The sequence below is a fragment of the Lepidochelys olivacea genome (genome assembly GCF_965140295.1).
Source record: "Lepidochelys olivacea isolate rLepOli2 genome assembly, chromosome: 3".
Lineage (NCBI taxonomy): Eukaryota > Metazoa > Chordata > Testudines > Cheloniidae > Lepidochelys > Lepidochelys olivacea.
Window position 1 is genome coordinate 192640047 of NC_140413.1, and position 13059 is coordinate 192653105.

Sequence of the window (13059 nt, forward strand, 5' to 3'; positions counted from 1 at the left end):
CACCCCCAGAGTGCAGTTCTCCCTTCCCCGCCCCGCCCCAGTCACCCCTTCACCCCCAGAGTGCAGTTCTCCCTTCCCCGCCCCGCCCCAGTCACCCCTTCATCCCCAGAGTGCAGCTCTCCCTTCCGTCACCTGCCCCAGTCACCCCTTCACCCCCCAGAGTGTGGCTCTCCCTTCCCCATCCTGCCCAGTCACCCTTCCACCCCTAGAGCCCTGCTTAGTTGGCAGGGGGAGGATGGTGAAGAGAGCGCGAGCAACAGGACGGGAGACGAGCAGGGGGCGGAACCTTGAGGAAAAGAGGTGGAGCAAGGGGTGGAGCCTCGGGGGAAGAGGCACAGCAAGTGGGAGAGGTTCCAGCACTCAGTGTCAGGTTTTCACAAATTAGAAAGTTGGCCACCCTACACACCATACATGAAATAGCCCTACCGGTTGTCTTCATTCTCAATGATACGTTTGTACCGCTCCAGCTCATTCTCCAGGGACTGCTGATATATCACCAGCTGGTGACAGTCACTCGTGTACTTCTCCAAGGTCCTCTCAGCATCCTCTATCTCCTTCCTAAGAGTTTCAATCTGCTCGTTGTATAGCTGAACCTCATCATCATAACTCTCTTGAGTGCTCTTAATAGCTTGTTCCAGCATGGTTGTCTGAAATAAAGGAAATTGGAAGCAATGATATACAGCATTTCCTATGTGGGGACTGACAGACATTTTCAGAGGAATCATTAAATGGTGAGAAGTACTTTTCTATGTCAGCAAACTAATGACTGAAAAAAAGTCGTATGCTTTGGATAATTATTGAAGAGGAAACTGACTACAATACTATGCATGGCTAGTGAGAGGGGCTAGTGAAGATGGATGGATGGGAGATGGTTTTCCAATCCCATGAGAGTTTGAGATTTCAATTTTTTTCCCATACTGAAGTAAGATGAAAAGTTGCAACAGCAAACATTTTCATGGACCAATAATCTGAAAAAAATAAAATTCAGATTGGGTAAATCAGAATGTTTTGTTTTAATAATGCTGAAGCCTTTTGGTTTGCTTTTGATCTTTTAAAACCCCCTTTGAAGTCTAAGTTAAATAAAGTCCCAAAACGTTTCCACAGAAATGTTTGGAATTGGGAGCTTTGTCGAAACGGACTCTTTTCTGCGCACAGTTTGGGGGTTCTACAAATCTGCATTTTCCGATGAAAAAGTATTTAGGTCAGAAAATTCCCCACCAGCTCTCACTATGAAGATGTTTCCCAGAGAGCATCTAAGTGGGCCAGATGAGTAGCTTCTACAAAGGTCTTGGATTCCTTTGCACAAGCTCTGAAAACTGGATCCGATGCTGCACCATTAAAGCCAATTGGCACGTTCATTACATTCATTTCATTATTAATTCATATTTAAAAAATACATCTATTGCTCCCCCCCGTGCCATGGTCTATTCCATAAATTAAAACATAGACCAAGGCGCTTCTATAAATATACCCGTCAGCGCTAGGGTGACCAGATAGCAAGTGTGAAAAATCGGGACAGGGGGTGGGGAGTAATAGGCACCTATATAAAAAAAGGCCCCAATTATTGGGACTGTCCCTATAAAATCGGGCCATCTGGTCACCCTAATCATAGCCCACACCACCCTAAGCAGCCTTAATATAGACAGTAAGAAGATGGGCTTTGCAAAGCTGGTTTCTGGCAGACTAAAGGGAGGAGGGGGAGCAGGTTTGAAAATTGGCAGAAGAAGGATGGTTTTGGGCTGCAGCATAGCCAGGAGATCTGTGCTCGATTCCTGACTCCACTGCAGATGTTATGTATGTTTCCAGGCAAGTCAATCAGAGTTTCAGTGGTGGTTTAGTGACCACAGTGCTGCATTTGCGGGTGGGGAAGACACATTACTGCACTATGCTAACAGCAATGGCCAGAGTCGTTCTGCCCATGGAAGACCCAGGCAGCCAGAATTCCTCTGGCAGGAGCAGGCTCATGGCTGCTTCTTACTGCTCCTTTTTGGAGGTTCAGCCTATATTCTTCTTGCACCGCCTCTTCTTTAGAGGAAGTTTAGGTCTAGCCACTTTACATCCCACCCAGCCCCAGGAGGTTGTCTAGCACCAATGAAGTTGCTAAACACCCCCTGTACTTGGCACTCTAAAGGCTCCAGCACAAGGATTACAGGGGCTGACTGGACAGGAGCACAGAGGGAAGAGAGCTGTCTGTTCTGCCCAATCGGGAGGTGACTAAAATCTGGCCCATAATCTCTTTCTACCTCAGTTTCTCCAGCTGTCAGCTGGGGAGTATAATACTTACATAGCTCATTATTGACTGTAAAGCTCACCTTAGATGGAAAGGTGCCACATGAGACTGAAAGTGATTAATTCTGAGACTACCAGTTGTACAGCCGTGTTACTAAATGTGACATCACTGGTGCCACGGGCACTATGGGAGCCCAGTGTGCAGTGCTGCAGACCAAGTTACAGCTAGCTGCAGCACAGGTGTAGCAATCGAAAGACAAACTTTAACGTTACAAGCTGCATCCTCCCACTGACCCTCACAAAACACTTGGGGAGAGTCACATACAGCGAGCGAGCAGCATCTAATCCTCAGGGGATTTGCACTCCACCAGCAAGTGAAATGATGACCAAGGAAGTACTACATGGGACTTGCCTTTAAATGTTACTATCAGAACATTCTGGCTTGTAGAATAACTTAACCGCCTGTGCAGTGACTCCTGCAGAGAACTGGGATTTTATTAATGCATCACTGGAACGTAAGTTGGCCACAAGATGGTGCTGAGTCACTTTAAAAAAAAAAAAAAAAAGCAAGCTAGGGAATTGCAGCAAAGTGTTACTTCTGCTGTTATTTCTCTGTTTTATTATGTAATTCCTATAGCACCTTCTCTGTTTTCTTTTACAAACAATCACACTTTATAAGAAGGGTTCATTCATAACTAGTCTACAGAGCAGTCGTTCTCAATCAGCACACAGCTGTGGGCCATGTGACATCCTCAGGGCCATAACTTGGGAGGGGCAGGAGGGGCACCTGCCCCAGATGCAGAACCGGTGGGGGTGTAAAAATGGGGTGGTGCAGGATTGGGCCATAGGTAATGGAACTAGGGGTGCTGGAGGTGCTGCTGCACCCCCAGGCTTGAAGTGGTTTCCATCATAGTCAGGGTTTACCATTTGGTTCAAAGGCTCTCAGCTCTGGGTGCTGGGGGCAGTTGCTGAGGAGTTCTCGGGGGCAGTTACTAGGTGGGGGGGCTGGGTGCATGGGTGGCAGTCCCTGGGTGGGGGACTGTATGATGGAGGGGGCAGTTCCAGTGGGGTTGGCTGATGGAGGGCATTCCCTGGCTGTGGGGGGGGGGGCAAGCTTGGGGGGCTGGGATATAGTCCCTGACTGGAGGGGCTGGATACACGGGGGGCAGTGTCTGGCTTGGGGGGCACCCTGCACCGGGCAAGGGTCCCCATCTTTGCCAGCAGGCTCGGCAGCCGTGCTCTCTGGGCACTCAGCCCAGCTGCAATGCAGTGCAGCCTTGCCACCCTTACAGTAAATTAATTTTAACAGTTAGTGTTTTGACTTATTTACTCATTTAAAATGCTCTTGGCAGACATGTGCCAGTGTTGAAATGAAAGGTGCTGTAGCAATCTGAATTGTATTGCTGTCATATAACAAATACTAAACTTCTTTTTTGTGTAGCTGTTCAGGTAGTGAATATATTGTGTGCACGCTGCCCACAAGACACAGAGCTCTGCAGATGTGGCCCACAATGGTAAACAGGTTGAGACCCACTGCTGTAGAGGGTTAATAAATCATTAATATATTGCTTTAATAATGCATTACTCAATTGTTATAGACCATGGGGAGGGGGGGAGAGCCATTTCCAAAGAACCTGAGTGATTTGTTTTATTTGGGAAAATTCCACCCTGAGATTCCAAAAGCTCAATAGGTTGATTATAACCATGGCTTATAACCACCTCTTACCCCTTTTACTGATATTCTCAATATGAGTATAACTGCTATATTTGTCATTTATTAACCCTTTATAAATGGAATCTTAATAGAAAGTGTCACCTTGAAAATGAAGGTTTCATTCTGAAATTAGGACTAGTAAAGGCCAGATTATGCTAATCTTTTCTTGGGTTAACCATCTGAAGGCAGGTTTCTCCAGCTACTTGTACATCTGAGCAGAACTCAGGCACCGTCACAGTCCGTGCTCTCCCCTGAGTGCAAGGTGAATTCCTGACTAGGGTGTCAGACACCCCAAGGAGGCTGAGGTAGAGGTGTGGCCTTAGCCCAACCCCTCTGTGTGCTGGCCAGAAGAGCCGGCGAGACTCAGCAAGCCACTGCAGTGGCTGCACTTCCCAAGATCTCTGGGAGGTGCTGTGTATCAGCACACCATCCCCGGAACAGGCACAAAGGAGCCCTTACTTGCCGCGTTAAGGTAATAATTTTCCACAACTCCCCATTAATTAGGCCCTTCCTAGGGGTGGGCATATAGGTCCTGACCTTCATGGCTTAGGTTGCTGTTCAGTTTTCAGCTTAGCCTGACAGGATCACAGAGCCCAGTGGATTGCTGCAGAAGACACAAGCTGCACGATGACGTACTTGGCTGGGGACAGGCAGGAGCTGCAGGAAAAGTCCTGGTAACTCATGCCCTGTGAATCAGCACTGCACAGACACACAGACCATTGTTGCTGTTGGTCCCTGGGTGTGGCTGAAGGTGCTAATTCATTGTTATTGTAATCAGAGATATGTGTAGGCTGCTGTGTGAAACCTGACATGCACTTTTTGAGGAAATACATAGATTTTAAGGTCAGAAGGGACTATTGTGATCATTGAGTGTGACCTGCCTCATGGCACAGACCATAGAATGTCACCTAGTTATTCCCACATCAACCCCAGAGCTTGTGGAGTGAATTTAGTGCTCAGGGAAAGTGCTGAACTGACATCTCTGAAGACCTCTGATTTTATCCCACAGTGCCAGTGCCTTTCATACTGGATTGAGCGAGGGGGAGACTCAGTCCCTGGACCTTTTCAGTCGTTGGCCTGTCTGCTGAGACTGTCCATCAGCAACCCAGTTGTGATCTGGGCATCTTGTTCCACCATGTACTGGACTAAGGCCTCCAACCACTTCTACTCAACCTACTAAGCAGCCATCACACAGTCATGACTGACCCTCTGAACCAACTACATAAATCTTCATCCCATGGTTAGACAGAAGGCAGAAGCTGAGATAGGTAAAGTTTGAATAAAAAAAAAATCCTTTTCAGGCATTCATCTTATTTGTAGGTAGAATACATATGCTCAAAACCCCATTAAATACCATCCATGCTGCGTTGTTCAGTGTTACGTGTTGATTTGTTGCAATTACACTAGTCTGAATCAATGAGGGTCACTAGACTTTCCAGTTAGTTGTATGGTACCTCAGTCTGCAGTTTCAATTTCTGAGTCTGCAGCTGACAAAGAATGCTCTTGTACTCTTCCAGCTGACTCTGCAGGATAGGAATTCTTCTTTCTGTCATCAGCCTTTCCTGAGAGAAAAGAAGAAAGAATGTCTGATCGTGTAAACATGCCACCAGAGATTTCATTACCTACAGTCAATCTGAAAAGACAACATGAATGATGATGAGATGACGCCTCCGCCTCTTGCTACATAACTTCAATGGTCTCAAGTTCCCAATGGAGGCACTGTAGAAGCACTGCTTATGGTTTAAAATAGTTCATTTCATTTAAAAGGAAAAGGTTTGCCATTCACACCCAAACAACAACTGTTTCCTGGGGTACTGTCCTACACTGGTGCGAAAGTGAAACCCATCACCTTTGTCTCACCTGGTTTCATTCAATCAGTTTGATTCACAAGGGTCCATCCCTCTTGCTCTTGCCCCATCTTGACTCTTTGGAGAGGGAGCAGGCAAAGTAGGCTCACATCCCCATCTCCAAATCTTGGAATCTCTTTACTCTGATGGGACACATCCCTACTTCTGCTGCTGCTGGACTAGCCTTTTAACATGTCCCAGAATACACCTGGCTAGCAGAAATCCCTGTTCAAGACTTCTGACATCTCTTTTGATCCTAAAGCTCCTAAAGCTCACTTAAGTTTTTCAAAGCTGCAACTCTGATCTTCTGTTGTCATCATTAGCAATTCCACATTTACTCACAGACATCACAGCACCTCCGTCTACTTAGAATAGGAAATAGATGGACTATCTCAGGAACTTAGGGTAAATATTGACTATCACATTGTGAGTGCTCACTACATAGCATTTATTTACTCAGTGAAACACTTACCTCGCTCACTCCAACTGTAATGGTGGTCACACTAGGGGTCATTTGGATGATCTGTTGTAAAATGCTGACATAGGTCTGTATTTCCATGATATTCTGTGGTGGAGTAAAATAATTTTAATTAGTAACTAGTAGAGCAAGATTTCAGTTCAGCTGTCTGAATGTCTGTGATTTATTTCTTGATGATAACTTCTTTCACTGGTAAAAGTATGGGTCAAATTCAGATCTGCCATACATACATGCCACCCTGACTCTAGTGGACGTCTACTCATCTGAACTGGGCTCTATATGTGTTCGCAGTTTAGTAACCCAATCACCACATTCAGATAGTACTTTGCTAAAGCTGTTCAGTTACTGATGAGATGCAGCATAGTCTTAATTCAGTACTATGTTACTCATGTTTTAAAGGAACAAATGGGAATATAATCTGATCTAGTCACTGGTGGAGGAGAGGTGGAAGGGGTAAGGGTGGTTAATGGTGTAATAAAGACAGGTGGAAGGAGGTATTTTCATTTGTATGGCCGATGTGTAAGACTGTGACTCCTTTCAGATGACACTTTGTAAATGTGCTTAGAAAAGGTTGACCAAGTCCAGCATCTGGTCTGAGTCACTGACCATTGACCCTGTTCTAGTTTTTGCCTCTAGACCTGATCTAGCTTCCATAGCTCTCAATGGCAAAAATTCCAAAGAAATGTGGAAAAGGATTAACGTTAGTCTCGCTCCTTTTACCAAATCTATTCCCAGTTTATATATGGCTCCTAAAGCTATTTAATGATGGATCTTTTCCTGGGAATGCCAGACTACAATCCTCCCAGTCACACCCTTTACAGAACTTGAATCAGGCAACATTTTATAGTGTTCATGCTACAAAACAAATTGTTGTACCTCTGTGTAAAACAGTAAGGCCTATATCAACAAGCCTATTCAGACCTGTGATTCCCACTGATTCCAGTGGGAGCTAGGTGCCTAAATACATTTGAGGCTCTTGGTCTGATTGCTTATCATGGTACTCAGGATGGCTCAAACAGGACTGGCCCCTCTATAGATTAAATGATGATAAAGGATTCAAGCAGATCCTGTTAATCATGTTAATGATTCTAGACTGCTGACCTTGAGTGAGTGAGCTTTGATAAAATACAACAGCCTACTTGTTGGTCTAGAGAATACCAAACTGAATGTATTTTGTTCACTAACATATCCAGTCTTACCTGGGGTCACTGGGTTTCTTTGAACCTTTTCAAAATGCCTTTTTACAATAAAATAAAACAACAAACCTTTACCCTGTAGGTGTCTGAAGTGGCCACTGAAAGAGATCAAAGGTTAGCGTGACACTTTTCAACCTTCCAGACTCCTCTCTGAGAGGTGGGGAATTCAGTGCAATTACCTTCTTGTACCTGTCCTTTGTGGCATTAATGTCATCCTGCAGGAACTGTGATTCAATCTGAAGTTCCAGATTACATAACAAAGCTTCATCTGCTTCCTGCAGTGCAGATAAACATGACATTTTTAGTACTGGCTTCAGGTTCGCTAAGAATAGAGGAGCCACTTATCCAACAAGTGAATATTTTAAAATTTGTAGCCACCTATGTTGAGAATTAAAGACTAATGGGAGAAACAAAGGTATGATGAAACCGACAAAAAATATGCACTTTTATCCATTCGGCTCTCCCGTGGTATACACTATTTTTCTGAACAAAGCTGATAAAGACAAGCAGTTAAATACATTTCAGCACTGTGGTGCTGTCACAGCTCATTCACCATATGCTTTATGATGGCTGGGAGCCAAGGAATAGACACTTTATGAAATACCAATCACTGAAGCTTGCAATGGTGTCTGATTCTAAGCAGGAGGAATCAACAGTATAAGGCACTGATTTCTCCAATGTTTGTGACCGTGTTTGATATATTTTGACACTTTTTAAAATATCACACTAAAGAACATACCATATTTCTGTGTCAACCTGAAATTTTTCATCCCTTCACTTTGCGACACCTCACACGTCATAAAATTGGATTTTTCAGTGACATTTCTGGGACTATTAATTATTAACATGGTGGCCCACAAAAACTAGAAAAGCAAGTTTGGGGGCAAAAAATTGCAATTAATTGTAAATTCAGGAGGCAGAAGATTCTCAGAGTCCAGATGGTCTAGAGAAATGAGCATGGAACTCACAATAATTATCGTGATTTACACCTGCATAACAGAGAGCAGAAATCTGGCCCAGTATCTAACTCCTGTTTCAATTCTAAGAGGTCACTTGGCTCATTACTGAGTTATACTACTTTAAACAAGCTCCTGAATATAAAATAATTCTCAGTAACTTTAAATCATACAATACAAAATAACAAGTTCTATGGGGATAAGTTTCAGACTGCTATCTAATACATCAGCATCTCATTAAATATATTGTGCACCAACAGAGTGAAAATTTAGTTTCTGGTAGGACTCCTGAACATGACCAGTTGAATCCTTCTTGCCTAACACTCAATGGTTCCTATGACATTTTATAATTTACTTAAGTGGAGGCGTTTTCATGCAGCTATAAATGCAATATGAACCTGATCCAAAGCCCATTGATATCAAGGGAAAGAAACTCACTGCTTTCAATGGACTTCGGATGTGATACCTGAGCTGGCTGAATTGCACCAATACAATTGAATTGACATTTACAGAAGACAAAAGTATTCCTTGCAGTGATAAAAAAGGCGTTAAAATATATCAACAGATGCAGGCTTGGCATCTATAGTTTATATAATCTCAGGGTAATCTGGACCTTGAGTAAAATCCTAGCCCCCAGTGAAGTCAATGGCAAAAAAGCCCACTAACTTCAACGGAGCTAAGATTACACTCCTAGTACGTTGGAGGATTGTTTACACGTAACTCTTTGTCAGGAAATCAATGCATTTTGGCAACTTCTGTGACCAAATGTTTGTGGGTAAGACCTTCAATAACACAAGCTCTCTGAAAACCCTGGAGACATTTTTTTCCACCATGTACAATCAGCCCTTTGCAGCCTCTCTCTATCAATGGTTTTGTTATGATATTACAAAATCCCATAGATTTTCAGTAGATCTTATTCTTCTAGAGAACAAAGTACATACAACCTGAGACCATGGCAGGGGGGTAGGGGAGGAGAGTCCTTTTCTCAATTGTTTTTGCAATTTGTTTACTTTCTGCATTTGACAGCACTTTAAGTATAGTTTCACAAGTTCCCACTACAAGCAGCTATTCAGGTCATTCCACCTGCGTTATTAGTGTGTCTCTGACCCAGCAAGAGCAAAAAGAAATTGCAAAACACAGGAATATCTGACTGTAAAATCAAAAATTTGAAGGTGAGTCTCCAGGACAGCTATACATCTGAAAGTGCATTTAATTCATATTTTTACATTAACTAGTTTCAAGGTGATGGTGTCTCTTTAGTTCTGTCACACCAGGTTTTGAGTGGTAAGTTGTGCTCAACAGCAATAATCATCAGCTTTGTAGCAACTTTGGGGTAGCCATGGATGCTAAAATCACTAATATTTCATGGGCCTGATTCGGATCTCATCTAGACTAGAGTAACACCACTGGCTTCAATGGAGATCCTTCTTTTTTAGGCCTCAACTAACCAATGCATTTAAGCACATGCTTCATTTTAAGCATATGCGAAGTCCCACCCCTATTCAACAAAGCACTTAAACAAGTTCTTAACTTTAAGCACCCACTTAATTCCTGTTGAAATCAATGTGACTTACGCATATACTGATTTGCTGAATCTGGGCTTTGCACCAGAGACTAGAATCAGGTCCCATGTGTGTGAGTTTATGAGATAGTTACATTCAAAATGCATATGCTTTTATTTCTTGACTCATTTCTTTCTTCATAATTCCAACCACACTGCTCATGCCAGCTCCGCAAGGTAAGAGTATGCTAGTGAAAAGGTCTGATTCAGTACTTTCCAGGATTTGGGATAGAAAAGTGAGCATGTGCACTGTGAACCTACCTGTATCATAGTTGCCAGCACATGGGGGATTCTGATCTCTGTTGTAAATCACGGATATCTCCATTGAAATCAGTAGAGTTACATTGGTGTCCATGAGATCAGAACCAGGCCCATTCAATATAATTGATTTTGTCATATATGATAATCCCAATGTTGATACAAAGGCTGATGATTAGTTCTCAGGAAAGTGTGTTCTACTTCACACAGAGCCTAACCTGACACAATTAAAAAGTCATCAAGGGAAACTAAGACCTGATCTACACTTAAATGTTAGGTCCACATAACTATGTGCTAAGGGGGTGTCAAGGTTCCTTCCCCACTCTGAACTCTAGGGTACAGATGTGGGGACCTGCATGAAAGACCCCCTAAGCTTATTCTTATCAGTTTAGGTTAAACGCTGCCACCACTAAAGTGTTACACGAAGAACAGGGGAAGTGCCCACTTGGAAATGTCTCCCCTCCAAAATATCCCCCCAAGCACTACACCCCCTTTCCTGGGGAAGGCTTGATAAAAATCCTCACCAATTTGCATAGGTGAACACAGACCCAAACCCTTGGATCTTAAGAACAATGAAAAAGCAATTAGGTTCTTAAAAGAGAATTTTAATTAAAGAAAAAGTAAAAGAAAAACCTCTGTAAAATCGGGAAGGGAAATACCTTACAGGGTAATCAGATTCAAAACATAGAGAATCCCTCTAGGCAAAATCTTAAGTTACAAAAAGACACAAAAACAGGAATCTACATTCCATTCAGCACAACTTATTTTATCAGCCATTTAAACAAAACAGAATCTAACGCATATCTAGCTAGATTGCTTATTAACCCTTTTACGGGAGTTCTGACCTGCATTCCTGCTCTGGTCCCGGCAAAAGCATCACACAGACAGAGAGAACCCTTTGTTTTCCCCCCTCCAGCTTTGAAAGTATCTTGTCTCCTCATTGGTCATTTTGGTCAGGTGCCAGCGAGGTTATCGTAGCTTCTTAACCCTTTACAGGTGAAAGGGTTTTTCCTCTGGCCAGGAGGGATGTAAAGGTGGGTACCCTTCCCTTCATAGTTATGACAGGGGATGTGAAAAATTCAGACCCCGGAGTGCCATAGCTATGCCAACTGAACCCTCAGCGTAGATGCAGCGAGGTCAATGGAAGAATGCTTCCTTTGACCTCGCTACCATCACTTGGGGAGCTGAAGCTCCTACAGCAATGGAAAAAAAAACCCTTTCCATCCCTGTGAGAAGTGTCTGTGTTATAGCACTACAGCAACATAGTCACAGCATTGTACCTAAACCGCAGTGGCATCTGTAGCATAGCTATGGTTTGAATAAATAACTGACTACACAGAGGAACATGCACAAAGTACTGTCAAATGCACAAAGGAAACAGAAAATATGGGAACAAATATTTTCCCCTAATCGACTTCAGTCAGAGTAACACTAGACGTTGCTTGTCACAATAGGATCTTAAGGGGGCTGAAGGGAGACAGATTTTTAAACATATGGCATCCCTTTAAAACTCACCACTTTCAATTATCAGAGGTATATATCTGGTACAATGATCAGATCATGTGCAGTGAATTAAACTGGGCAGGGCATGTGACTGTGGTGAAAGAGGAATTTCCTTTTTCACATGCACAGCAAAGCAATCACCCGGGTTGATATGCTATTCAGAAATGTGTTGATGCTTGTGATTTTCATCATGCTATTGACTCGTCCAGCCAGGTTTGCTGATGCACCAATAAAACCACCATGAACTTTTTTTACTCTAGAGCTAGTTAACTGCACTGTGAGCAAATGCCACTAATTAAAACCGACCATGACCAGAATATTCTAAGCCAGTCATCAGGAATTTGTGGAGCATTTATGCAGCTTTAATGATTTCCTATTGAGAGAAAGATCAGCACAACAATGATAGTGTTAGGAGCCTTATGGGGGAAGCAGACATCCCCAATTAGCAAATATTTTTGTATGTAATGAGCAAATCTAGTCTTCAGCTTTTCAAATGTTTGCCCAAGGGAGAAAATGCATTCGCAGTTTTTCTTTCTAAATAAGCTAGATTTAGCTATGTATTCACTGAACCCTCACGCTGTATCAAAACAACACATCATCCAGTTATTTTCTCCTCAACTTTGTATCATTCTTTCATTATTCTTTATGTGCATTTAAAAAAAAAAAACTTTAGATACTGACTCCAGCAGTGATCAAGGGCCCAGATCTTCAATGGTATTTACAGCCTAACTCCCATTGATAAATACCTTTGAGGATCAGGGCTATTTTCAAGCAATAGCAATGAGATAGGACAAGTCCAGTGCTCTGCAGAATTGTTGTTTAATGCTTCTGTATGTTGAAGTGTTCTTCCCTATTTGTAAAGATTCCTGCATGTATATAAATTTATTCTGAGTACTATGCACAGAAAATGAACTGCAAAGCAGAATGGACTTATCTGTCTGAGTAAAAGCCACTGCATTCCTACATCTATAAATTGACCTGAATGTACCCAAATACTAGTTTAAGTGTAAGGTGATGGATATGGGGATATGAATTCTGTGTCACTGATAAATATGGACAATGCAATCATGTCAAATGCCAGAACTTTGCTCTCAGCATAATATGCATCTCATATCTGCTGTCTGCCCTGCTGCAGAGAATACTGCTGTCAAAAACCTGCTAAGATGTATAACATCCTCCATTTCATTTGATATAATGTGAAATGTATCAGTGGCATAGAATTTTACCACATGCACATACATGTATGGAGTAAACGGTTTGCAAAATGGCCTTCATGGCAGGGCTTGGATCCCTGTTTGTTGTTAATGGAGAGAGGTA

At 42.8% G+C, this 13059-nt stretch overlaps 1 protein-coding gene across 1 annotated transcript in view; it reads right to left on the reverse strand.

The window, feature by feature from the left end:
• BFSP1 (beaded filament structural protein 1) overlaps positions 1–13059 on the reverse strand; it is a gene marked incomplete at its 5' end in the record, with an annotated part of 46048 nt that overhangs the window by 7598 nt on the left and 25391 nt on the right. Inside the window, 4 exons of the mRNA XM_084625311.1 lie at positions 427–647; positions 5398–5505; positions 6263–6355; positions 7644–7739. Of these exons, the coding sequence (XP_084481437.1) occupies positions 427–647; positions 5398–5505; positions 6263–6355; positions 7644–7739 (518 nt within the window). The remainder of the gene's footprint in view (positions 1–426; positions 648–5397; positions 5506–6262; positions 6356–7643; positions 7740–13059) is intronic.